The sequence below is a fragment of the Aspergillus niger genome, assembly GCF_000002855.4.
Source record: "Aspergillus niger supercontig An04".
Classification (NCBI taxonomy): Eukaryota; Fungi; Ascomycota; class Eurotiomycetes; order Eurotiales; family Aspergillaceae; genus Aspergillus; species Aspergillus niger.
Window position 1 is genome coordinate 917,154 of NT_166539.1, and position 25,297 is coordinate 942,450.

Sequence of the window (25,297 nt, forward strand, 5' to 3'; positions counted from 1 at the left end):
AGTGATAATGGATGGGATGGTAGATTATGGACAAGAAGAGACATGCGCGAATCCATGGCCTCAAGCTGTGTGATGGCTGGGAGAAAGGACCAGGAAAGAATACGAGCAGGACCGCGGCAAGATTTCAGCGGTTAACTGGTGTCAGATAATGACGATGCTCATCATTCCAAGACAAGCCTGCAAGCGGTCGTCGAATGGCAAGAGGGGAAGGCCAGAGATTGGCGCTGATTGACTGATGATGATGCTGATGCTGATGCCGACGAGGGAGTGGCTGGGTCGCTGGCGGAGATAAAATAGCGAATGGATTTTTCCCCAGCCAGCAGAAGTGACTGATCAGAAGTACGACCCTTGGACGCTTCCAGACTCAGGAGGTCAATTTGATCGTGACACGACACGACTACGCATCAAAAGAGACTGTATACAAATTAAAAAGGACCCCATCGCACCCTCCCGACTAATTAAAGACGATTTCATTGTGAAACGAGAGGCGCAATCCAAATTGATGCTGCCGGTTTTTCCTTTCCGAACCACCGGCGCGTGCCATTTTTAGTAACACGTTCCTTCGCTGGTGATTTTCTGGTTGGTGTCGAATCAGGGTTTGGGATTTCTCTCAGTTGATCTGCTCCAGACATCTCTCTATCTAGCTTTAAGTTCAGTCAGTTTATTGCCCAAGGCAAATTAAGCTCACTTATCATGGTCAGGGCCACTGAGCACCTCCAGGGATGGGGCTGCCACTACCCCGTCGGAAGAAAGTCCTCCCGGGTCATTATTACTTTGGAGACTAGTTACAATGGAGTATCATTATGGAGTCTCCTCCTTAATCCTGACCCACTTCTCATCTACAGAATAGAGATGTAGTTTAGATAGCTGATCTCGCTATCAAAGCAACAAACTTCCTGCTATTTCCCATTATCCTGAAAGCACGACAGTTCCTTCAGCGGGAAATACAACCTATGCTTCTGCGAAGGAGAAGCACAACATTCTTCGTTAACTGTCTTACTATGAGAAGCGGAATATTCTTTGCTGATCTCAATGCACACTGAGCTGAATCTGAGGTGTTGTCGCACATCACCTTAACCCAGTCTCTATACCTGTCAGATGCCAAATGTTGAAGTCTGGCTATACGGTAGCTTCAACGTCCGTATCACCGTCACTGCTAGCACTCGGTGCAAAGCCATGTCTCCTTGACTGCCCATACAGAATTGGTGACAATTCATGCCGGGTAACGGAGATGAGAAAATTTTCCTGCGAGGCAGGACCTATGAATGGCTCCAAGAGTACTGTCTGGACGTATCAATCCCGGACTTAGGAACCTACAAATTAGCTCTTTAGCAAACCGGCTGCTTTCAATTGAAACCCAACAGCTCGAAAGGAACGATACCGACTAGCATACATCGTGGTTATAGGTATTCATTGGTTGAGTTGTATGCCAGACGATCTCAATTCCATGAAAATCGTTTTTATTTCAATAAACGCAGTGAACGACCTTAGAGACTGTGTTACAACGAGCCTCACTCTCTGTGGTGAAAACAATATCGAAATATGTCTTCGAGAAGGAGTTGGTCGAGGGCTTTTTGTTCTCCCTCCAAAAGACCTTCATTAGAGCAGCATGCTTCTTGCTTATGACTGGAATGTAACTCGTCTGGTGGACTTGAGGTGGGCCTGCTCTGTGCCAATTAAGATAAACAGAGCCTTCTATTGGCTTGAATATTTTGGCGTCGATCAACTAGTATTAAGTGCCATCTGAGTACGAAAAGTTCGGAGATAATTCATGGACACCCTAAAGTCCGAGTAGATTGCAATGACGGCATCGAAGCAGAGCTCGCTGCTACTCTCGGACATCATGAATACTAGCATGTGAGCAACAGGGATCATGTAGCATACATTGGCTCTCTCAAGCCCAGATATTCATCTTTCCTAATCTTCCAGCGGCTTTATACGTCCGCTATTTTGCATATCTAATCTTGACGAACCTCAGATAATCATGCCTTTTTTCCCGGAGAAGGAATGCGAGCCGTATCGCATATCAGAAAATCTTTGAAAGGGAACCGTAGGACAAGAGACTTGAACAGCAATTCAAGAGTGAGTAACCCCAGTACGATACCTAAATACATCTCTTTTAAAGCTAACCTTGTATACCTGTACATCTGCTTGTCAATTCGTAGTCCAATAATCATGCAGCACGATACCAATCAACTATCCTGCCTACGAAAGCCATTCGAACTTCAACAAGCCGTAAAGCATTGTTAAAGTCTTACAATATCCGCTCAGGCCTCCAGCTACCGAATACACAAGTTATCCCGGCAACCCCAATCCAATCCAATCTCATCCCGCACCAGCCATTGAATCTCGGAGCGTACAAAACTCCACCAACTCAAGGATGACCCCAACCACAGTACCCTCCATTCATAGTACCTGGCACAGCCACTTCGCACCTTGAATCAGGCCACCAATTCAAGCAGAGCTAAATTATCCATCCCATCGGAGATTATATCGGAGATAATAAATGAACCAACCGTATCCATTCTTCCATTCTACACACTATCCCGGACTTAACCCATTTTACCTCCGGCAATCCCGAAGCTGCCCAAGCTCACCCAGCCATGCCATGGATCCTCGAACTTAGCCTGCCCACATCAACTGACAGCAAACAACATAAGCATCAGTCCCCCCGCTCTTTCCAAAGCTTATCTTTTTCGGCAGGTTGATTTTGGCCATTGTCTCACTCAACACTATCCCAGTCTTATAAGGAAAGACCATAATAGATCGAATCCCTTCAGCTATTAAGTCACATAAACATATCATCATGTCCTGTCCCGACTGCTTCAGCGGCCACGTGCACGAGGACGCTACGCCCAGAGGGACAGTCACCACCTTGCATGGCCGGGATGCATATGTGACGGAGCCGACGTCCACGGAAAACCCCATCAAGGGAATCATCGTCATCATTCCGGATGCGTTTGGGTGGGAGTTTGTCAACAATCGCATCTTAGCGGATCATTATGCCGATAAGGGAGGGTATAAGGTTTATTTGCCTGAATTCATGAATGGTATGTTTACTACTACTTGTCGCTTGTGACTCATGTCATGCGGGGGTAGAACTACAATGGAAAACTGCATTGCGAAAGAGCTATACCAATATATATGTTGGATAACCAGGACATGCCGCTCCCGTATGGAGTTTAAAGACCCTATCTTCAGTATTCAAGACATCATCTATCCTGGACTGGATTAAGAAGCCGTGAGTTCACCTCTCCTTCTACTCTTGCTCACAGCTCAAAGTAAACTCTACACAAAAGATACCATGTCGCCTGCGCCGCCTACGCCATGATCCCCTTCATGTACCACAACAAATTCAACACCTCCTGGCCCACCGTCAAGACATTCTTCACCGCCGTGCGCCGCAACGAAGGCGCCAACCTCCCCATCGCAGCTGCAGGGTTCTGCTGGGGCGGGTTACACACCGTCTACCTAGCACACGGCGAAGAAGATGACAAAGTAAACGGCAAACCCTTGATTGATGCCGGTTTCACCGGCCATCCCAGCAACCTGAAGATCCCAGGGGATATCGAGAAGATCAAGATCCCCGTGAGCTTTGCGGTGGCGGAGCTGGACAACATGTTGAAAATGCCGCAGATCAAGCAGATTGAGAAAGCACTGGGGGAGGAAGTGGGGGAGGTGAAGGTCTACTACGGGGCTGGGCATGGGTTTTGTGTTCGCGCCGATGTGATGGTCAAGGATGTGAGGGTGCAGGCTGAGGAAGCGGAGGATCAGGCGATTGGGTGGTTTCAGAAGCAGTTTGCGAAGGTGTCTTATTGATTCCTGTTTATTCTGCATTAATTGTTGTGGGGGAGTTTTGGTTTTCTGCTCTTTCATATACCCGGTTCATCCGCATCGGAGTCCGGATCCTCAATCAAAGCCCTTAATTTCCCACCCTGCTGTCTCGCAAGCAACTTATACTTCCCCGCTTCCACAACGCGACCCTTGTCAATCACAATTATATTATCCGCAATCTCCATCATATCCCTTGCGTGCGTAATGATCAGGACGGTAAGGCCTAGCCTTGTCGCGACCAGTCTCTGCACGGTCCTTCGAATGATCTTTGCGTTGTTGGGATCGAGGCTAGATGTGGCTTCGTCCAGGATAAGAAGCTGTGGCTGTCGCACGAGCGCCCGTGCGATTACCAGCCTTTGTGCTTGTCCTCCGGACATACCGGCCCCGCCGTCCCCTATCATGGTGAAATAGCCCTTTGGCAGGGATGTGATGAACTCGTCGATCCCGGCTGCTTCTGCTGCGGCGCGGATGTGAAACATTGTGCGGAGAGGGGAGTCGTCTTCGAGACCATAGCTGATGTTGTCTGCGACTGTGCCGGGGAAGATGGATGGTCGTTGGGAGACAATGGAGATTAGGGAGCGGAGGGTTGGTGTGTGTATACGTTGGATGTCGATTCCGTTGAGGGATATTGGGGGCATCCTGTCTTGGGAAGTGGGGGCTTCGTATAGGCTGAGGAGCAGTGATGCTATAGTTGATTTGCCTGAGCCTGACCGTCCTACGATTGCTGTGCATTGGTTTCGCGGTATATTGATGGATACATCACGCAGGACATGTGCGTCGGGACGGGATGGATAGCGGAAGTTCAGGTTCTTGATCTTCACTGGCGCCGCTGTGGTTATCTTCAGATTGCCGCGGTGTTCGTGGGATGCGCCTTGTGGCAGGCGTGCGAGGCGTAGGACTTGGTTTGCCATTATATGGGAAACGCTGATTTGAGGTACTAGAGAGTGTTAGCAGTGGCTGTAGGTAGTCGTTGCTAGGTAGGTAGCTCACTCCATGAAAGTACTGTGCTCGCGTAGCCAATACTGAAGAGAAGGACAGAGAATACAGTCATGAGGCTGGTGACGGTAAACTCAAGCGACGATACGAGAACAGCTCCGTAGTAAAAGATCAGGCCTGCACAGTTTAGCTCTGCAAGCATAGGTTTCTTATATACCGGTTGCTTACTGCTGACGAAAATGATCATGGACTCTACCAATCCAAAGAGAAAGCCAGTATAAACAGCTTTCTTCACCCCAAGAACCATACACAGTGCTGCGGCCTTCATATGCTTCTTGTGGAAGTAAGGCTCCAGTGTCAGTGTGCGGACGGTGCGAATTTGCGAGAACGTCTCGATGAATATCTCAGATGCTGTCGTTCGGACCCCGGTACAACGTCTTTCCCATATTCCGGTTGTCCTTTCGAGGCCTCTGGTGATAGCGTAAATGACTGGTCCGCAAGCCACTGCCACAAGGGTTAGTTTCCAACAAACAGCCATGCACCATATAATAGCAACCACAGTGACTGAAGTCGCCACTAGGACATAGCCGCCAAAATGACCGACAAGGTTTCGCATCTCCTCAGCACTGTGGTTGAGGGACGAGGTGAGTTGGGAGGGTTCATTCCCGGCTTCTTCGAACCATTTTCGTGGCTGGTCATGAATACGATGGAAGCCTCTTTTACGGAGGCGATCAACCCACGCCTGGCCACATAGCTCTAGAAGATAATGCATCAGAAACGATATAACACCGTCACCTATGGCTATTCCCAGAACTATTAGGGACCATGTCGAGGCCTTGGCTTGCTTGTTGTAAAACGTCTCGAGGAGCTTCGACAGGCAATAAGAAAACAGCGGAGTAGCCATCGAGTGGCCCAGGGTGCTGAAACATCCAAGCAAAAGAAGCAGTTTTTGACCCCGAGTCAAGTTAGGAAGTATGGTCAGCATAATCTGTCCCAACGACATGCGCTCTTGCGGCGCGAGGTGTGCTGCATTCTTCAATAGCCGCTTGCTTCGGTGCTTCGACCTGGCCCTGTTGATCTCATTGACAACATCATTCGCAGGAAGTATACTCTGCCTAAACCGGTTGGACTGGAAATTCGTATTACTGATATGGACAGTATTGAGCTCAAACATCTGCATCCCAATCGACTCACGACGTGGTCTGACCCTTTGAGTATCTGCAGATTGGCGAATACTCTGTAAGCTTGTTTTGTAGCCGTGAATAGCATATGAATGCTGTGCAAGCTCGTTGTGTTGAGAAAACGAATCAGGGCTTTGACTGCGTGTACTCTCAATCGAAGATTTTGAAGAAGCACTGGAGCATCGATCAGAAGCACTGTGGGCATCAGCATGCTCGCTTTCATCACGGGAGAGCTTTTTCGAGGTAGCAAAACACGTAGTACTCTCCTCCAGTTCATGTCTGTAGCCAGCTTGAATAACCGAACCTTGATCCATGATGTAGGCAAAGTCATGATCCATTATTTGCGACATATCATGCGTGATAATGATCGTCGTTTTCCCTCGACGCCATTCCCGGATAGCTTTCGTTATCTCGACGCGGTTGGTGGCATCAAGTGCACTTGTAGGCTCATCCATTATCAATATAGGCGTATCCCTTAACCGTGCCCTTGCAATCGCTACCCTTTGCTTCTGACCACCACTTAGGAAATCACCACCATGACCCACACAAGTGTCGATTCCTTTGGGTAGATCGTCTATTGTGCTTTGTAACCTTGCAAGATCGATACATTCACGTACGTCCACCTTGTTGAGTCCTTCATAGTTGCGGCTACCAAAGGCGACATTCATGAAAATAGACTCCTTGAATAATACACTTCGCTGCTCTAGCAGAGTAATGTTGTTCCTTACCCAGTCGATGCTCAGCGACTGGATGGGGACGCCGTCTATCAGAATATCTCCAGATACCGGTAAGTAGAAGCGTGTGAGTAGCTGTCCAAGCGTACTCTTTCCAGATCCGCTTCTGCCAATAACAAAGGTTGTCTCGCCGGCGGGAAAGAAGAAGCTTGTCGTGTTCAGGACCGGTCTGTTCGGTTGCGCTGGATAAGCAAAGGAGACCTTATAGACACATTATAAGTTCGATGTACCAACGCAATCGTTCCACGGGTAACCATTGCACTTACATTGCTGACTTCGATGTCGCCTTCGCAAAACTTCGGATAAATGGAACCCCTCCCCTCCCCTCGAACAGCATCCTCTGACTCAGAGCTCAGGATGTGGGCCAAGGAAAGGGCTGCATCCTTTCCTTTCGCTAGGACGACAATTTGTGGCATGAGGAATTCCATTGACTGGGCAGCTGCTAAACAAGCCCAGAATGTTCGGAGCACTTCTCCTGCTGAGAGCTCTCCAGATGTAGCCAGGGAGCTCCCATACCAGAAGCCCTGGACGAACATTCCGAATGTCATCAGCCGCAATATGGATATTTGTAGAGAGGTGAAGCGTGCGCGTTTGAGATAATGTAAAGCGGCGTTGTCGACACTGATCACGAAGTTTCGCATCTCTGTATCTTGCCCGTTAAAAGACTTGACGCTGTCAATTGATGAAGTAGCATTGTCGACTATTAGCGATAAATGACCCAGCTCTGTCTTCTGTGTCTCCATACACGAGTTCGTCTTGGTGGAGAGGAAGGAGAGAGCTGCTGAAAGGAAGGGGATCCCCGCCAAAGTGACCAGAGTAAGGTTCCAGGAGGTGAAAAATGCCAGGGCTAGCGAGAAGATGGCTCGAAATATATACTGCAAAGCGAGGCCGAGAGGCTGCGATGTTGCTTTCTGTAGATCATCGACCTGTCTGGAAGAGTACATTAGTGAAGGCAATGGCACGTAAGAGTGCGACATACCCCTGGAGAGAAGATAGAAAGACCCTTGTGCCATCCGGCTGCGTTTCGAACCACTCCTGACTCTTCTGTAAAAGCCTTTCGAAGAGCTTGGTGCGAGCATTGGCAACCTGCAATTCTCCAAATATCACAAATAGAATGAAATAGACACTATTGCAGACCCAATTGATTGCTCCTAGCCCAACCAGCTGGACGGCAAATGTGCTGATCTGTGGCGTCAGATCCTGTTTTGCAATCTTTCCTCCTCCAAATAATGTGAACGTGTTGAAGATCTCGCCCAAGACTACGGAGAATATGGGAACCGAAAGACTAGAGACGGCAGTAAATGTAAATCCTCCTATGAGCACTGGGTAATGTTTGGTTGTAGTGAAGCTGAACAGCGACATCCACCTCGGCTTTCGATGGATGAAGCGCCTGGCGCCGGCAAGGAGGGCTGCCATGATGAACTATACAAGCTGACCAAGATGGAAGATCTTCAGTTGCGCTTTTGGCCTTCGGCTTCGATAATTAAATACCGCGTAAACAGACATAATGGTGCGTAAGAGAAATGATGATCTAGGGCGTGATATAGAGAGGAACATAAGCAGGCGATGAACACGCAAGCCAAAAGGCTTCCAAGCACTTCTTAGCATGTTAATGTAACAAAGAGCTACGCTCGTTTTCATATTAGCCCGTCTGGTCAGATATCAAGCATTTTCCATATGCGGGCATATTGTAGAGGAAAAGAACAATGGGTTACGTTGCCATTGTTCTCGGGTACACGGAAATAAATTTAGTGGGTCAACCACAAGTCTTTCTATCCATCACTTCATTCCAAAGCATTGATTCAGCTCGGTATATGTACAGGTATCCACTCCGGTAGTAGCACCCTAGGGTACCCGGTCGAGGGGCTATCCCCACTCTTTTATAGGGTCATATACACTATGCTGGACCACCCGGATGAGACCTATGGGCCAAGGTACTAAAGGATGGCTGTCGAACCCAGTGACTCGAGTCATTGCATAGTCTCTAGACGCTAGCAAATCAAATACGGTAAAGGCCCGGGTGAACCATTCCGTCTAGCCGTCGTTCCTGCACGGCCCAGAAAAGAAGCGCAGCTTCAGATTTATTTCTTAGCCTTCTGTGCGCGCTCGTAGATCCAGTCGTTGAGACCAGCACGGTTTCTAATCCATGTATAAGTATCCAATTGCTGTCGGCGCTTATCCAAACGAAAGGACTCACCTGGCGATCTCAATGGCGTAAAACTGCATACGCATGGCTATCCTTCTGTTAGCTGGCGTTCCACCCCCCCGACAAGCCACACAGCCATGTATCACCTACCAAAGATCGTGGTATCTCTGTCGTATTCGACGTTGGGGCTAGCACGCAGCATGGTTCCGAAGTTGAAGTCCTCGATAATCTTCTCATACTGGTTGATCCAGTTACGCCACTTCTCCTTGCCCTCCTTGCTCTTCATCTTGTCTTCGTTAAGCGTCTCGGCAGGGTCAAAGTCGGGGAATTCCTTCTGGAAAGACTCGAGGATATCATCGTCCATCTTCGTCAGGCGGAGTTGCGAGCCGGGGACCTTCTCCAGAATCGACCAATATGTCATCAGATGTTCAACAGCTGCATAATCGTGAGTCATGAGACGAGTTCGAAAAAGAGATGTCCGGACCAACCCTTAACGGCAAACTGCTTCTCCATCTGCACGAAAAGTCAGCATTCCTGGTTGGGTTTCTGAATAGGCGATCCGGGCGCAAAGGCGACATACATCCTCAAAGTTCTCCGCCGTCTCTGGATCAAAAGGCTTCGACATCTTGGCGGTTGTGTGGGCGATAAATAATAACACAAGAAGCAAACAATATCAGAAGAGGAATGTAGAGGTAGAAAAGATGTTCTATTCGCTGGCTAACAGTCAGGGTAGTCGAGGAGAAATCGAAAAGTGAGTTGCCCCGCGCCCAACTCTTTTTTCCGGCAGGCGGAGAGATTTTTGCGCCGCCGCCCTTCAACCCCGCCGCTCGCGATTCGGGCCCGTACGTCATTTACAGATCTCTAAGAAAACACTACGCATTCAAGACTTTTGAAGTATGTACGGTCGGGTTTATCTACATGAATGGCACGATAGTTACGACATAAACTGCTCTATTTCGGCCTGCGAAGCTACTCACTTTGCTATCTAGATTGCTCGCTGTCTGAGAAATGCCATGTCCGGCTAACTAATCTGCCTCTGCCGCTTATTAATTGAATAGCAATTCACAGCGATGCTAGATCATACTGGAAAGCTCCAGAATATGGAGGACGAACGCAAACGCCTCTCAATGCTCTTCCGACGGACAGTCTTCAATCCAAGCAAGTGTAACGTACTGATTCCCGAACGTATGAAGTCATCAGGATCGAACAAAGAAATGAAATCTCTTATCGGCAGCGGACAGAGATTCGACTATGGTACAGGGATAAGCAATGTAAGGAAACGAAGAAGATTGTCTCTAGTCACTATCATCGGAGTCGGGCAACTCTTCAAACCGCCCTTCATGGAGGGCGCGCGTGACAGGATTTTCCACCTGGAGAATGCCGTTCGCCTTGGCTCTGTTACGAGAGTTAGCAATCACTCGAGCAAGTAGAGGAAGGGTGAGGCTTACCGCTCAAACAGCACAAATAATCTCTCTGCCTCTCTTTCCTTCTCCTCCTTGGTCATAGGAGGGCCCTCGTCCTTCTTCTCTGCAGCCCACTTCTGGCCAGTTATAGGGTTAATTTCTGGATCGAAACCGTTCGGGTTTGTTGCAAATGCTTCGCCCGCCGTCTTGGGAATTTCCATGCCGCGAGAAGCTAGTAGTCCAGCAGCGAACCCATATCCGATGTTCTTCGTAAGGTTCTCGGCGTCTTTGCCGGAGAGCACAAACATAAGCTCGGAAATAGCGGTCTTCAGATTAGGGTAGGGTGTGGTCGACAGATTGAGTAACTTCGATGAGAGAGTGTCCGATTGTCCAATGGGACGGCTCCTATCATTGTCTTCGGGCAGGAGAAGCCATTGCATATATTTACGGGGGCCGTCTGGGGCCATCTCATGAATGACCACTAGCGTATGGAACAGGGGTATAGCCTTGGTCTCCAGCTCATCAGGACCGTATGCGGACACAGCTTGATCCAGTATGTTGATCAGCTTGTCAACATTGCAGTTCTGATTGAACGTGGGGAAAAGAGGGCTACTGTCGAAGACTTTGCCCTTCTTGTTCTCCAAGTCAAGAGTGGATAGGCAGTTAAGGAGATAGCTGAGGAGGCCTTCCAGAGGCTTTGGAGGGATATCGATGCGATTGATCATCTTGAAGAGGTGAGGGATCGAAGCCGAGAATGTCGCGGCCAGATCAGAATAAATCTTTGAAACATTGAAGATGAGTTTCAAGGTATCAGTAAGGGCCAACTCGTCCATCTGCGACAGAGACTTTTTGCCGGATTTGGGGAATTGTTTAGCGTGTCGGACAATTTGCTGTATTCGATTAACATTATCATACTTATGCTTAGGCAAGATACGCATTAGCTTACATAGTTGACATTTTCACCTAGAGAGTGGTGTCTGATAAGATTGTCAAAATCCATAGTGGTGTCATAGGTAGACAGGAACAGGATCCGACTGATCACCATCTCATCCTCTGAGGAATCACACTAGCTGAAGGTCAACTTCTGCACGAGCTGGCAACACAGTGAATGGGCATACCTTGAGCCTCTCAGCTAATTTACCTCCGTAGCCTGTGTCCACGAAAAGCTGGCGCATCGATCCATCTAAGAGGAGGGCATTCGCGACGCAGCGTAGAGCGGCACGTCGCACATCCGGGGAATCCCCATCAACACCATATCTGGCTAATAATTCAATACCCTCTTTAGAGTAGATAGGATGGGCATGATTGGGGTTAGTCCCGTGCTGCCTCAACTCCAGGAGTGTCTGCACGCGTTCTAAGGCACGCAGGTGACGAGGTCAGATCGATACAGTTTACATTCCCTGTTAACTTACCCTTCGAAGTGAGAGACTTCGCCTCGAGGTCCGTTCTGAGAGAGTCCAGTAATTTAGTGACTCGCTGCAACTTCTCTAGAAGCTTGTTAATTGCAATCTATACAATGAAGTGGCTTGCACATACCTTGGCCTTGGAGCGGCCGGAAATCCATGGTCGACGTTTGCTTTAGCGCAGTTCTATGCGCCGGAAGTGAAGTGTGTGTCAAGGGGCAACTGCTGGCTTGGAATAGCCGTCTTACGGGGCGCGGTGAACCCCTACTAGTCTGTCCAGTAAGTCCCACTTGGATTGGGCTTGATCAAGTTGCAGCGAAAGCGGGTATCCGCAATTAAAAGCAGAATAGTTGGAGAGGCGAAAACGAGAGTAAGAGGCTATCGGATGATTTGAGGTATCTTCCTTCACTGATGGGTTATGGTGAATTCTGGTGCTGAGAGCAGCGCAACGGATAAGGATAGGAGCTAATGTTGCGCTGATGAATAGAGATCCGCAGCGCAATAAAGCACAACCCCACCGGATAGCACTAAGCGGCTGCACAGTATCTCCGCAGTCTGTACTTGCAGCAATGGTATTAGACACAAGGTTGATGAGACGGACAGATGCCAATGTATACAGTTATTAGTCAGTATTTAAGTAGACCAAACTTACATTGAAGTCTCGTTCTGGGTTCGAAAACAACCACCTGAATGGGGGGGAGAGAAGAAAATTGAAGATAATAACTAAGAATGGGGGGTGACCAACTCCGGTTCATCTCCGAAGGCTTCTCCGTGGTGCCTGAGTGCCTTACTGCCTCGGGCATAAAACGCGGCGCTGCCACTTTACGCGTGGCTCAGCCACAGGCGCGTCTTTTTGAGTTGCGTGGCTTGGCGCGGCCCCGGTAGGATCAAACTGGCACGGCTATCCTACTTTCACCAGGGCTTCTATCCTTGCTTGTGCTTGTCGACAGCTTCGGTCTGGGTCATGGACAGCGTGGTTTCTAGCTAGGCTGTATCGCGATGTTCCTTCTCTCTCTCCCATTCTTGTCCCCGTTCTTTTTGTCGTCCGATCTTGTGAAATATGGTGGAGATTCTCGGTCCTCTGTCTGCTCGTCCGCCTACTCCACCTAGGACATCATCTCGTATGCTGTCTGAAAATGATCGAACTGAAGATTCTCCGGTAGTTGTACACACACCTCGCGACTCTCCTTTTTCCGTCAATGGCTCAACTGGCGCTCCGTCAAGTCGACAATCCAAGCGCGTGAACTTCTCGCCATGGACAAGATACATCAAACCTCCCTCGTTTACCAATTCCGCCGCGAAGTCCAAATCTGACCTGAAGTCCCTGCCTCCCTCGAACGAATGCAAACCTACAAAGTCTATCCTCAAACCGACCACATCTCACTCTGCTGCCAATTCGCCGTCTGCTGAACCCCAAGCACCCATATCCTTCGCCATGCTTTTAGAGTCGATTTTACAACAGCTCGCTGGAGAGGCTGTTAGTTCAAGGCTGGACGCTTATATGCAGTTCTTCGGGGCCCTGAGAGCATATGACAATCTGCCTGGTGATCAAGAAATTATAGCGAGGTTGGGCTTGATCACTCAGTTCATACAACGGGACGTTAGCCGAGACTTGACAACCGGCGGACCGCTACATACCAACCTCGTGATCCAGGCTCTCAAGTTGGCTGTTGCTCTGGTCTGGCATAGCGAGATCTCTGCGCGTCTGCCAGATGACTTCAAGACCTTTCTCGTCGATCATTCCGTCAACTGTCTTCAAGATGTGAAGATGCCAAAGTCTGTGGTAACTCACTACTTGTCCGTATTGTCAACCCAGAACTTCAACGCCAAGGTCATGACAAATACGCGAATATTACGCATTTTGACGGTTCTCCATGAATTGACTAATCGCGTCACTGGAAGCGCAATTGTGTCCCAGCGTTTAAGCATCTATCTGCGTGTTCTCAACCAATCCAAGATGATCTTTGTCTCAAATGCATCTCTGTGGATGGATCATCTCATTTCCGGCTTGCTACACCATGTCAAAGATATCAGAATCAAGGCTATCTCGGTGGGCTTTCAGACCGCTATAGCGTGTGGACCCAACCCAACCTTGTCCAAATGCGTCCGTGAGGTCTTCAGCAGGCCTCTCGATGAGCGCAGGAAGCTTGTGACGGAAGTTTGCGAGCGAATGACGCGCATGATGGCACTTGCTGATTGCGGCGTCCACATACCTCAGATATGGAGTGTGATTATTCTACTTCTACGCAGCAAAAAGTTCAACGTCGATCAGTGGGAGCATTTTAAGGAATGGGTTCTTGTGCTACAGAGATGCTTCAATTGCAGCGATTCTGCGATCAAGGCGCAAGCTATTGTCGGTTGGAATCGGTTCGTCTATGTCGTCGGTCCCAGCGACACAACAAGCCCTTCGTTGTTACGGATGTTGAGCAAGCCCATCGTCTCTCAGTTTGATCGGAAGAAGCAAGACAAACAACCCAGTCAGCTAGCCTTGTGCAGTTATTATAATCTTCTCTATTACGCCTTTCGTCCCTCGGCATCTTTTCAGCATCTTGATGTCGTCTGGGAAGAATATGTCGTTTCACCGGCTTCGAGTATATTTTCGTCTGTGCCTAGCCTCAGCGACAGAGTAGCCCACGTGCTGTCCAATATGCTCTGGAGCCCGCAAGCGAAGGTGTGGTTAGAGAACAAGGTCAACGAGAGCAACAAACTGGACCCTGAAGAGTTGCCGTCCATTGATAGTAGGTGGATTCGGTCGAGGATAACATCAGTCTTGAGCGTGTTTGAGGAAATCTTCAAGTCCTCCGTTTGGAACCCCGATATTGAACGATCGAATATTGCTACGGCATGGATTGGTTTGTCCAAGGCCTTGTCACATGCGTCGAGCAAGGAGATTACACCTACGCCAGAATCGATGCAAGCTGTAGCACACGTGCTTGGCCTCCTTCAGCGCCTCTGGAACGCTGGACCCTCATCGCTCAATGCGGCTATCGAAAAGGATTCAGCGGATGCCTTCTATGACCGGTTTAGCTTTCTTTCCACCACCATGATCTACAGTCTTGGTAGTGCACGGTTTACCGAGAAACTACTCTTGAAGACAGCCGATGAGACTTTCCAGGCTGCTACAACGCCTACACATCGTCATCAAAAGGCGAATACGAGTCTAGACAGTCCCATCCTGCACTTCCTCCGATTTATCAGTGAGCTACCTGGCCATTCGGGGCCTTCCCCGTCATATACGCGCCTCGTTACCCGTGTTCTGGAAGCGACATGCAGCGACAAGCTATCAAGGAGCTCACGTCTAGAATTCCTTAGCCAGTGCGCTGATATACATGTATTCGACGCAGCTGCTCATGTTGGCGATGACAGACTAGCTGAAACCGTATGGAAGTCTGTGGCACAGCTGTCTGCAAGCTCTCTATCCTCTTTCCCAATGGAGACAGCTCGCGAACGTGACGGCTCAGTTTGTCGCGATTACGAAAACATTGTTAATATTCTGTCTGCCGGGCTAAAGTTTTCCGACGTGTTCGAAGTCTGGAATCCGCTTGTCGATTCTCTAATCCGCGTCGTGAGAACCGAAAAGGGCGATCGGGCAATTGCCACGATGGCTGTGGAGCCCCTCGCCGGTTCTATCATAGAACAAGGGACTCGGAATACCTGCACCCCCTCAGCGTCACTCCTGAGACTCTCGCTTTCAATTCCTTACTGTCACGAGGCGGAGACGGTAAAAGGAACCCATGAAACGACCTTCCCTCACAAACTATTTGAACTGGTGGATAAAACACTTCGCCAATCTTACGAAAGCTTCGATCCTGTCGAACCGAACGGGATTGCCGATTTCATTGAGTGCCTGACGTCTCTATTGGGATCTGGTGTACCTACTTTCCGTACAGCAATGCTCACACACCTCCAGCAGTCCCTTGCGTTTTACCTCAAAGACGGGGAGCGCAAGATTGACGCTGAGAGTGGCGTGGAAAGCAGAATCCTTACTGCTGTAAGTGTGCGAAGCAAGGGGCTTATGCTACATACTAACTCAGAATTAGTGTCGCGCGCTGTCGTCGGCTGTCTTGAACATCTTGCAAGCAGCAGAACCTCACGACGCCTTTTGTGTACAAAAGTTCGAGCCTATAATCTGTTCGGGTCTTGAGTCCACACATGCCTCAGTAACAAAAAGATTCCTTGATTTCTGGCGTTGTTCATTTGGATCACAAGAAACCGTACCCTGCCCCGAGACAATATCTCTCGCGCTACAGGATATTGAACTCCAGATGAAGCTTCAGCAGCCGCGAGGTCATCGTCAAATTTCACAGGTACGTGTTCCGAAGTAAAGTTTATGCTTGCCCTTCTAAGACTTATTAGTTCGAGGCACAGGCCGGTCGTCAAGACGCTCAAGATGCCAAGGTCATTCCAGTCGATACATCGGTCAAATCTCGCATTGCTTTCATTCTTGATGATCCATTCACATTGGGACTGAACTCGTCGCCCATAACGGGAGGGTCTGAGCGTAAAGCCATGCCCTCGTCTTCGGAGAAGCAGACCGGGCCTTCGGCAGTCCAAGTATCCCAAGCTGACGATGATTCTGATCCGGATATGGCCACAGATCATCCAATCCCCCTCCCAACGGGCTCGGGAGATCCTAGAAAACGTAGCGAGTTGTTTTCGATCATCGAGAGCCTGCGTTCGTCTTCACCTCCGACGAATACTCCAAGAGAACTCGGTTTCATGACGCCCCCGCACTTGCGCGACCTGCGCAACGCGGATGCCGACGCCGGTACTCCACAAACCCCTACCCTACCACCTGTCGCAACTGACAACGAGTACGGGTTTCTCGGTTCTTCCCCTACGCCGGGTACTCGAAGCCGAACGCAATTGAGCGAACCGGAGATACCTCAGTCGCTATCTACTCCAGCAGCAGAAGATTCTGCCATAGAAAACGAACTTCAGTCCTCCCCTCCAAAGCCGAAATCGACCAGCCCCGATCCTCAAAGTAACACAGGAAACATGAACACACCAGGATCAGCGAACACTACGTCGAGCAAGAACAGAAGATCGAAGAGGAGGGCCCGGCGCTCGTCGAGGCAGAAGAAAGCAATGAATGCTCAGCCCAGGCAACCGGAGCCGACTGGTGAAAGCATGACGGTTGATTCAGAGGAGCCACTGATAAAGCGTCTTCGTTCGTCAACAGGCAAACTGCCAGAAGACAAAGATCGCTCCACTGAAGTCAACCAGCCGAAAGATCTGTCAAAGATTGGTCCTCATGACTCCGAAGATCCTCGAGGTCCTACAACGGATTCTGGTGCTACTGAGGAACCTATCATCGAGCCAGCTTCTCTCGAGCACCAGGCCAGTGCTGAGCAACCGAAAGACAGCGAAAGTCAACAAATAGATGGCTGCGACTACATAGCGGACTCATGCAGCGATGACATGGAGACCCAGGTTGCGTCTCAGTTGGAGCAGGATCTAGAGCTCGCTGTAGATCTGGACGACGCGGCAAGTATAGAATATGCTGCAACGGCTCCGGAGCAGGGCGCGAATAAGAAACGAAAACGCGAGGCAGACCAATCTACACCTTCGGGCAAAGAACGGCGTCGCTCTTCAAGACTCACAAAGACACCCTCTGTTGCAGATGTCGAGGGAGGCCGCGCTACTCGGTCCAAGAGACCGATTAACGCGTCACAGGATGTCGAATCATCCCCTGCCGAATCTGCGCCAAAGCGACGGAAGACCGACTCTAAGAGTGATATCATCGGCACGAGCAAGCCCGCCGAGCAAGCAGCTAGTACAGATAGCGGAAAGACCAAGGTCCAGGACACGCAAGAAAGCTCTCAGAAAAGAAGATCTTCTCGTCTCAGCGGACAGGCCGCGCCCGCTATCCCTGAGGAGAGCCCGCTTCCGAAGAAGTCACCACGACCCAGTCGTTCTCGCAAGTCGACCAAGGACAAGGCCAAAGACAGCATCCAAGAAGAGGCTGAGCTCCAGCACGAGACTCCTACTAAAGATGTGGTAGATCAAACTGTCAAGGATGAGAAGGAGCCCAAGACCACTGTAGAAGATAAACCAACTGAGCAACTCCCAGAACCAGACAGCTCAGTACAGCCTACAACAGAAGCTCAGCTCGACGAGCCGATGGATGAGCCGGTGCCCGAGACCAAACAAACGGCTCCTGACGATGTTCAGATGGAAGACGCGCCAGTGACCGAACCCATCTTCGAGAAGACCCCGTCTGAAGAGAAGGAAATGGAGGAGGGGAAAAAGATGCGAGCGGTATCCCGCACAACTCAGACCGAAAGTCAGAAGGAGCCAGAGATCACAGAGGCGGAGATCACGGACTCCCTCCGCAAAGTCTTGAGCGACATGAAACTGGCCAAGTTGGACCGGAATTCGCTCAAAGAAATTGACGATTTACTATTTGATATCCGGGTGGAAACGCATGAGGCATTGAGGAGAAACACCAGTTGAATGGATTTTGCATAGCGATGGCGTTGTACTTTTGTCTATATCCTAGTTTCAGTTATCTTATACTCCTTGCTTTTTTTTTTTTTGTCTGTCTGACTTTATGTTTTGTGACCATGGCCATCAAAAGAAGTCTCATTTGTTATGATCCTGTGCTCGATTTCCCATTATTCTTTCGGTCTATGTTCTATCATAAGATGACCGAGGCGGAAGCTGAATGTACTCATCATGCTTTAAGACTGGAGAATGCAACTGTAATACCAGCATACCATTGAGCCTAGAGTCTAATTCCGAATCACTAGCCAATACTAGTTCTATAACTAGTAGTTCAAGATGATTAATCCGCGGAATTCTTGGCTGCTGACAGGAGGCCGTCATCTCATCTTCACTGCCACACACATCCTCTCCCCTCATCCAGGAGGCTTACTACTACTTACCAACCAACCATGCTTATCCCCCGGGCGTCGGTTGCGCCCCAAACCTCGCAGGGGATTTCCGATCCCCCAAAATCCGAGCTCATCAGCTATATACCAACTACTTGTATCAATGGGAAGTGTGTTTCTATCCTCCACATGACCACATCCACCACTCACTAATGACTCAAGCCTGAGAGAAAGAGTTGGAAGCCAGTCAGACTGGCGTCATGGTCCCGAAAAACGAGGGAAAGAAATCCGATAGCAAGCGGTGTTATTCACTAACTTCAACACTTTTGATTTTCTATTGCGAGATCTATAACTGCGCTGCAGTGTACTCACTCAGCTCTCAGCTCACTTAATATACTATCTGAATAGATAGATAGTCCGTGAGTATACACTTCCACAACCCATACTTCCATCTATATCACAGCTAAACTAACAAAGCCCACCATCCCAACAGTGCCACAACATGGTCCAAGTATCCTCCTTAGCATTAGTAGGCTACCTCGCACCAGTCCTCGTCACGTTTCTCCTCTTCGTAACATGGTATGTCTTTCCAGTTTGCGCAGAGCAACATACACCACAAATCTCGCCCTTAAATAAAGAAATTTATATTGAAACGAGATGACACTACAGGCTCATCCTCGGCGCCCGCAGACGTCGTCGCCGTCATCGCCGCTATGGCCCTCAACACCCCTACCCAGACGCCGAAATGGCAGCGCCTGAAGGCCACACTCGGATCGTAATTTCGCAGCAGCTCATCGAGGAGCTGTATCCGCAACTGCGATACAAAGACTGGTTTAAGGAAAATCATATTCAGCAGCAGCAGCAGCATCTATCATCAGGGGCGATATCGCGAGCGAGATCCACGTCCGGGAATAATTCCGGTGAATCACCAGACAAGAGCAACATCAACACCAGTCAAGATAGAGACAAAGACACGGATGATATAGATACAGATACAGACAGAGACAACCACCGCACGTGCGCAATATGCATGGATGAGTTTGCTGACGATGACGAGATCCGATCCCTGCCGTGCAGGCATATCTTCCATATGGTGTGTTTGGATCCGTGGGTTACGAAAAGGAATGCGTTTTGTCCGCTGTGTAAGATGTCACTATGTGGGATGAAGAGAGGGAATGAGAGTGGTGGGGATAGGAGGAGTTGGCCTTGGAGAAGAGAATCGCAGAGGGCGAGTGCCAGGGTGATTTCGGTACCGGAGGCGGCGGTTATTAGGGGGTCATTTTAGGCCTATATGGCTTTGAAAATTTGGGGTGGTGGCTTCGTTTGGGAGGAGAGAAAGGAGGATTGAAGTGCTGGAGAGGATGTCGACACCATCATTATCATACTATACTATACGTACGCGGAAGTACGCAACGTACAATACTAGGGTAAAATTCTATTTCAATCTCAACTTAGGCATTCATCGTCACTGCATGATTATTCACGTAAAGTTAAACTTATCCTACCCTGCTATGCCACCTACAGCCGGGGCCGGATAGTCTGTCCACCTTCCCAAGATTCGCCTGCCTCCAGGGTCTGCCATCCAGCAACAGAACCGGCCTCGACACAAAGCATGTTCTTGTATGCCTCATCGGGACCAAAGTCCGCCATACCCTTGGCCTTCTCGATCCAGGGGTTCCACACCACCACATCCGTCAAGGCCTCCCTTGTGATCGAGAACAGAGGCTGATCATCCGACGCCGTGGACACGATAATCGGCACCTTCGGATCCAATGCCTTGTACACACGGTCCGTTTCCTTGTTGATCTCCACTGCCTCCGAAGTCTCCGTGATAGCTGCACCGCCCTGTGTCTTGTCCAAGTATTCCTTTTGCTGGAGGTTCTTGACGCGGATGTTGGAGATGTCCTGCCATGCCTCATTAGCCTAACCACAGCCCGGAAGTTGGGTTGTGACATACCTCAACACTCAAATACGTGTGCATCAACACCTGGAAATCGAAATTCTGCTCGCCCTGGTTCTGCACCTGCAGAGAAGTCTCCAGGCTCCCCTTTGTCAAAGTTACGCTATACACCAATCCAAACTGATACGGCCAGGCCTTCTGGAATTCCTCGCTCAGCATAGGATGCGACAATCCGAAGTCCAACTTCACAGCGTCTTCGCCTTCTTTCCGGTCGCGGCCGAACGCTTCGGACGAGGATTTGCCGAGGAATTCCCAGTTCGAGTTCCGGGCAAAGCCGTGTTGAGGGAGTGCAGAGGTGGCGTGATTGGAGGGAGGAGGACCGAAGACCTGATTTGATGGAGATAGGAGTTAGTTTGTTTGCCTTTCAGTGGGATGCTTGGAGCGAGGTGTAGAAAGCAAGCTGGCGGTTCAGTAGTCATTGGCTTGAAGGGGACATACCGGGAATACGACGGGAATACCACCCCGGATAGGCTTGGAGCCATCTAGATGAGCCTTCTCGCTCACGAAGAGCTGTTCCTTGCCATTGGCGAGCTTCCAGGAGGTGACGGTGGCTCCGTAGAGGTGGACAGTGACGGACTCGCCGGTGGGGAGGGTAGCTTCAACGGTGTTGTCGCGGAGGGAGATGGTGGGTTGGGGAAGAGAGGCACCGACGCCGATGGCGGCAGGCTTGTTGGAACGATCCATGATGATGGTTGGAGGATATGATGAAGGTATTCAAGGTGGAAGAGAGAAGGGGAAAGACCAGCAGAGACGGAGGATGGATGCGGGGAGGCCGGAGTCAACTGAACCGGCGGGGCGGCGGGGCATTGGCGTCATTCGTTCCTCGCCGTTTCAGTTTACGAGCACAACTCACTACCACCCATTCTTCTCTTCATATTGTCAAGGTGCATGTTTCATGGCAGCTGATGTATCTGGGCCATAATTTGGGTCTTTGACTTCCTTCAGGACTCTTTTGAAGTCGCAATTCAGCCGGTCAATGCAATGACATCACAAGTTTGCTTTCCGTCAGGGTCCAAAGTCAATGCTGAGCTCGATCCAAGGCTTGAGAGAATGCAGATCTATAAATGCTAACACTGGCAATCAGAAATAGAGAGATATAGGAAGCTATGATATGTATAGCACTGTTCTACCCTCTATATTGCTCCCAATTCTGACTTCGTCTAATCATATTAGTAGCCATGGCCTATACCCTGTCAGCCGTGCAAACGTTATTTGGCTGTTCCCACTGTTCCAGCCACTTCTTACATCCCTACTAAGGTTTAAAAACAAAAGTCCAGCTAGGACTAGCTAGAACCCAGCGTACTACGACCCTCGGCTTTTACTTTCAAAAGGAGATAGAGTCATTGACCTCCACATTGAATGACGGGCATATTTCAGACACTCGAGGTAATCCATGCATCAAATGCAGGTGCATAGTGCCTCTTTGTAGTAATAGCCCTGTCTTCCTCATTCATCCTCCCATGATGACATCTCTCACCATCAGCCTCTATCGACTTACCATTACCTCCAGGTGCAATACTCCCCAGGGGTAGAAGCAACTTTATCCAGACACATACCTTCTTTATCTTTCCCTCCTCACACTTCTCAATTTCAACATCTCCAAGCTCATCAAGGGCTCGAAATTCCCAGAATAAACGCACTGAGTACCCCCTCCCTCACTGTAATAGCTCCAACGAAAACCTATTGAGTTCCTAAAGTAGAGGGCTACTTGAGTCGATGTTGTGCCACGACTAATCGGTCAGGGAAATCAGTGCATACTGGTGCGAGTCTAATCATTTTCTCTAAGAGAATTCCCATCTTAATGCTCTTGAGATTGTAGATACTGTACGGACGTTAACCACATTGGTAGTATATTTCTACTAATACTACATAGACGACCCAATGAAATACCAACGGTACATGGCGTAGGATAGGAGATCGCAAATTAGTAGTGGCACCTTTGACATAGTACAACAGATGAGTGTCATCCCACTAGTAATCAGAAGATCATAGATTGAATTGCAGTAGGCTACTAGTGATGATAACACAGTGCTTCTGTTCTAAGGCCTCCTATCGGCGTTAACTCCTTCGGGGGTGTCAACACAGCGTGAACAGATAATCATGTTTTTGAGAGATGATAGCCTTAAGTAAAAGCACTCGATCTAGACCCATAATTCGAGTAAGAATACATTTATTATCAGAGAACCATGTATTAGAGTACTCTTAATCAACAAAGAAGGGATACCTCCCATAAACTCCACGAACCACAATGTAAAAAGTACGATATTCGCCACCATACCCAACAAGGCAACCAATCCAACCCAGCCAACCAGCACCGACAATCCAGCCAGCCAGCACCTCCTAAATTCCACTCATTTCACACAAACAACCCGCCCCCCACTCCAGCACACAAAAATTCATTTCAAACCCCCCCGTACCAATAGCCCCATTTCTTAGAGATCCACTTTCCACCCTAAAACACCCCAAAACATGGTTCCCGAGCTGTCAAAAGAGCGAAAACGACCAACCAGCACCTACCATATAGAAATTAAATTGAGTGGGTATCTCAACAACCGGCGCCAATCGTCTAGTGGTTAGGATGCAACCTTCCCAATCTGACATTGAGACCAGGTTGCGACGCGAGTTCGAATCTCGCTTGGCGCATTTGTTTTTCTTTTTCTCATGTTCTTTTTTATAGATCATTACATGATTGCTCCTGGTAAATGAGTTAGGTAGTAAGTAGTATTGGCATGAAGTTTGGTTTCTCTTTTTCTATTATGATTGTTGCATTATGCGATCTGATCAGACCTTTCATGTCGGTGCAATAATTCCCAATTGCGCAGCCGCAGCAGACACTATTACAATTCCTGTACGTCGAAGCCAGCCATACAATTATTACACTCCCCTGCTTCTCTCTTCTCTATCTCCCTCCCCCAACTCATTGCCAACCTTGAACGGATTCCGCTTTACCAAAACCGCCGCCACAAACACACTCCCCGCCAACGCAACCGCCAGCAAGAACGTCCCCCTCACCGCAACATCATACGCCCCCACCACCGCCTCCAAGTACTTCCCGGGCAACTTACCCTCCAAACTTGTGGCGCCCAAATGGGTCACCATTACCGGATCCAGTCCGGGCACACTCTTCGCTAAATCCCCCGTCAACCGGTTCAAGAAAATCGCCTGCGCCACACTGATGAACACCGCTTCTCCGATGTCCTGCGAGAAAGTCATCAGTGCCATGCCTATGGAAATGTCCTTCATGGGGAGAATGGCCTGCACGGCGATGAAGGGTACACCGACGGCGCTGCCGGATCCGAGGCCTAGGAGGATAAGAGATGGGATCCAGAGCTTGGCGGGCGTGGTGGGGGTGAAGGTTGTCATGAGAGCGATGCCGGCGATAACGAGGAGGGAGGCAGGAAGGAGGATCGGGGTGTAGGTGCGTGTGCGGGAGATGAGCCATCCGCCAGTGATGGCGCTGACGAGGACGGAGATGACTAGGGGGAGGGTGTTGAGGCCGCTTTGGAGGGGGGTGGCGTTGCGGACGGTTTGGAACCAGATTGAGAGCTGTTGCTGGGTTAGTTTGTGTTAGAGGGTAAGGATGGAGATGGGGAGTGTACGTAGTACTGGACGATGGCGCGGCAGGCCGAGAGACACAGGCTGAAGGCCGCGCCGGTGATTATGATGCGTTTACGGAGGACGCGGGGTGGGAGCATGGCGGTATCTTGTTTGCGGTGCTGGAGGAGACAGAAACCCGTGAAGATGATGGGCGAGAGGACGAGAAGGGCGATGATCCGTCCGTTGGTCCAGCTGTAGGTATCACCGCCCCATTGGAGCGCGAGGAGGAGGCATAGCACTGCGGGTGCGAAGAGGAAGAATCCGAGTAGGTCCAGCTCGCGGAGTTTCTGAATGTGTGTTTTCGAGCCCCTGGGGGTAATGTTGGGAAGCTTAAGAAGGAGAAGCACGGCGGATGGTAGGGCTGCTGCAGGCACGTTGATGTAGAAACACCATCTCCAGGATAGGTCAGATGTGAGTATACCTCCCAGAATAGGTGCTATCGCGATGGCAGTGTATTCGCTGGCGCTGATTAGGCCGACGAAGGTCGGTCGCCTTCGTAGCGGCGTGGAAATTGCAATGATGCTGGACGACTGTTAGTTTGCAATACGCGCTCAGGCGATGTAGTGCTTACACCATGCACCCTTGGCTGATCCCCGAAAATCCTAAGCCGGTTATAGCTCTTCCAATGATGAAGATCATTGAACTCGGGGCCAGTCCCGAGAGAAGGATGCCGCCCTCGAACAGCAGGAGGTTGACGAGAAAGACCCATTTGACCGGATAGTTGTCATACAACTTTCCCTGGGAGAGCTGAGACATGCAGGAGGTGAGTCGGCTTGGATGGAGTTAGCAGGAATGTACAGGGCTGATACTAATCGGTAGGATAGACTCACAAAGCAGCATCATACCAACCAACATCAGCCACCGACCCGAACTCATCGGTTATTCGCGGGACGGCAGTGGTCAAAATCGTGGCATCCTGACATGTTTAACCAGCGTATAGGGAATCGGCAAATAGTAGCACTTACTAGACCAACCAGGAAGACACAGAAACAAAGGGACATGGAGATGAGGACGAATTGCATCCCATGGGGATAGAGGGTCTCATCGGGCTCGGACTCAGCTTCAGGCTTAGCTTCATGGCTCTGCAGGATGCTAGTGCCGCTGACTCTGTTCACTAGAGCCTGCTGAAGCTTCATGGAATTCGCCCCAGACTGTGGAGCTTCCGAGAGCTCGATGGCCTCTGGGTTCATTGCCATGCCGGGCAGTAGGCAAAGAGTCCGAGGGAACCGAAGCTAGAAAGCATGAGGGAAATTGGCAGCGGGGAGGCCTG

The 25,297-nt window shown here is 49.7% G+C and overlaps 11 protein-coding genes and 1 non-coding gene across 12 annotated transcripts; 5 read left to right on the top strand and 7 right to left on the bottom strand.

Annotated features, from left to right (window-relative positions):
- Positions 1-26: 26 nt before the first annotated feature.
- On the top strand, positions 27-858 carry An04g03660 (uncharacterized protein; the record flags this gene model as incomplete). The annotated part of the gene is made up of 4 exons (XM_059747435.1): positions 27-140; positions 317-511; positions 596-655; positions 721-858. The coding sequence occupies 4 exons, from the start codon at positions 27-29 to the stop codon at positions 856-858; spliced, it is 507 nt and encodes a 168-aa protein (XP_059600501.1).
- Position 859: 1 nt separating this feature from the next.
- Positions 860-2,718, bottom strand: An04g03670 (hypothetical protein; the record flags this gene model as incomplete). The annotated part of the gene is made up of 8 exons (XM_059747436.1): positions 860-914; positions 993-1,091; positions 1,138-1,259; positions 1,487-1,667; positions 1,778-1,891; positions 2,259-2,373; positions 2,567-2,627; positions 2,653-2,718. 8 exons carry the CDS (start codon positions 2,716-2,718, stop codon positions 860-862), a joined length of 813 nt encoding a protein of 270 aa, XP_059600502.1.
- Positions 2,719-2,806: 88 nt separating this feature from the next.
- An04g03680 (uncharacterized protein) lies at positions 2,807-3,819 on the top strand (the record flags this gene model as incomplete). The annotated part of the gene is made up of 3 exons (XM_001401698.1): positions 2,807-3,050; positions 3,160-3,241; positions 3,300-3,819. 3 exons carry the CDS (start codon positions 2,807-2,809, stop codon positions 3,817-3,819), a joined length of 846 nt encoding a protein of 281 aa, XP_001401735.1.
- A 53-nt stretch (positions 3,820-3,872) lies between these two features.
- On the bottom strand, positions 3,873-8,101 carry An04g03690 (uncharacterized protein; the record flags this gene model as incomplete). The annotated part of the gene is made up of 5 exons (XM_059747437.1): positions 3,873-4,771; positions 4,825-5,819; positions 5,943-6,886; positions 6,952-7,615; positions 7,665-8,101. 5 exons carry the CDS (start codon positions 8,099-8,101, stop codon positions 3,873-3,875), a joined length of 3,939 nt encoding a protein of 1,312 aa, XP_059600503.1.
- Positions 8,102-8,766: 665 nt separating this feature from the next.
- An04g03700 (uncharacterized protein) lies at positions 8,767-9,456 on the bottom strand (the record flags this gene model as incomplete). Its single annotated transcript, XM_001401700.3, has 5 exons — positions 8,767-8,824; positions 8,883-8,919; positions 8,982-9,266; positions 9,320-9,344; positions 9,412-9,456. The coding sequence occupies 5 exons, from the start codon at positions 9,454-9,456 to the stop codon at positions 8,767-8,769; spliced, it is 450 nt and encodes a 149-aa protein (XP_001401737.1).
- A 670-nt stretch (positions 9,457-10,126) lies between these two features.
- On the bottom strand, positions 10,127-11,798 carry An04g03710 (uncharacterized protein; the record flags this gene model as incomplete). The annotated part of the gene is made up of 6 exons (XM_001401701.3): positions 10,127-10,226; positions 10,280-11,124; positions 11,181-11,300; positions 11,353-11,588; positions 11,647-11,721; positions 11,771-11,798. The coding sequence occupies 6 exons, from the start codon at positions 11,796-11,798 to the stop codon at positions 10,127-10,129; spliced, it is 1,404 nt and encodes a 467-aa protein (XP_001401738.1).
- Positions 11,799-12,697: 899 nt separating this feature from the next.
- On the top strand, positions 12,698-18,093 carry An04g03720 (uncharacterized protein; the record flags this gene model as incomplete). The annotated part of the gene is made up of 3 exons (XM_001401702.1): positions 12,698-15,628; positions 15,678-15,944; positions 15,994-18,093. The coding sequence occupies 3 exons, from the start codon at positions 12,698-12,700 to the stop codon at positions 18,091-18,093; spliced, it is 5,298 nt and encodes a 1,765-aa protein (XP_001401739.1).
- Positions 18,094-18,267: 174 nt separating this feature from the next.
- Positions 18,268-18,535, bottom strand: An04g03730 (hypothetical protein; the record flags this gene model as incomplete). Its single annotated transcript, XM_059747438.1, has 2 exons — positions 18,268-18,385; positions 18,525-18,535. 2 exons carry the CDS (start codon positions 18,533-18,535, stop codon positions 18,268-18,270), a joined length of 129 nt encoding a protein of 42 aa, XP_059600504.1.
- A 437-nt stretch (positions 18,536-18,972) lies between these two features.
- An04g03740 (uncharacterized protein) lies at positions 18,973-19,742 on the top strand (the record flags this gene model as incomplete). The annotated part of the gene is made up of 3 exons (XM_059747439.1): positions 18,973-19,049; positions 19,140-19,563; positions 19,665-19,742. The coding sequence occupies 3 exons, from the start codon at positions 18,973-18,975 to the stop codon at positions 19,740-19,742; spliced, it is 579 nt and encodes a 192-aa protein (XP_059600505.1).
- Positions 19,743-19,988: 246 nt separating this feature from the next.
- An04g03750 (uncharacterized protein) lies at positions 19,989-21,114 on the bottom strand (the record flags this gene model as incomplete). The annotated part of the gene is made up of 3 exons (XM_001401705.3): positions 19,989-20,375; positions 20,428-20,757; positions 20,869-21,114. 3 exons carry the CDS (start codon positions 21,112-21,114, stop codon positions 19,989-19,991), a joined length of 963 nt encoding a protein of 320 aa, XP_001401742.1.
- Positions 21,115-22,985: 1,871 nt separating this feature from the next.
- On the top strand, positions 22,986-23,073 carry tRNA-Gly (CCC). The gene has a single exon. It is a non-coding gene; the product is annotated as a tRNA-Gly (tRNA).
- A 147-nt stretch (positions 23,074-23,220) lies between these two features.
- On the bottom strand, positions 23,221-25,223 carry An04g03770 (uncharacterized protein; the record flags this gene model as incomplete). Its single annotated transcript, XM_059747440.1, has 6 exons — positions 23,221-23,264; positions 23,496-23,976; positions 24,030-24,549; positions 24,599-24,799; positions 24,858-24,943; positions 24,993-25,223. 6 exons carry the CDS (start codon positions 25,221-25,223, stop codon positions 23,221-23,223), a joined length of 1,563 nt encoding a protein of 520 aa, XP_059600506.1.
- Positions 25,224-25,297: the final 74 nt, after the last annotated feature.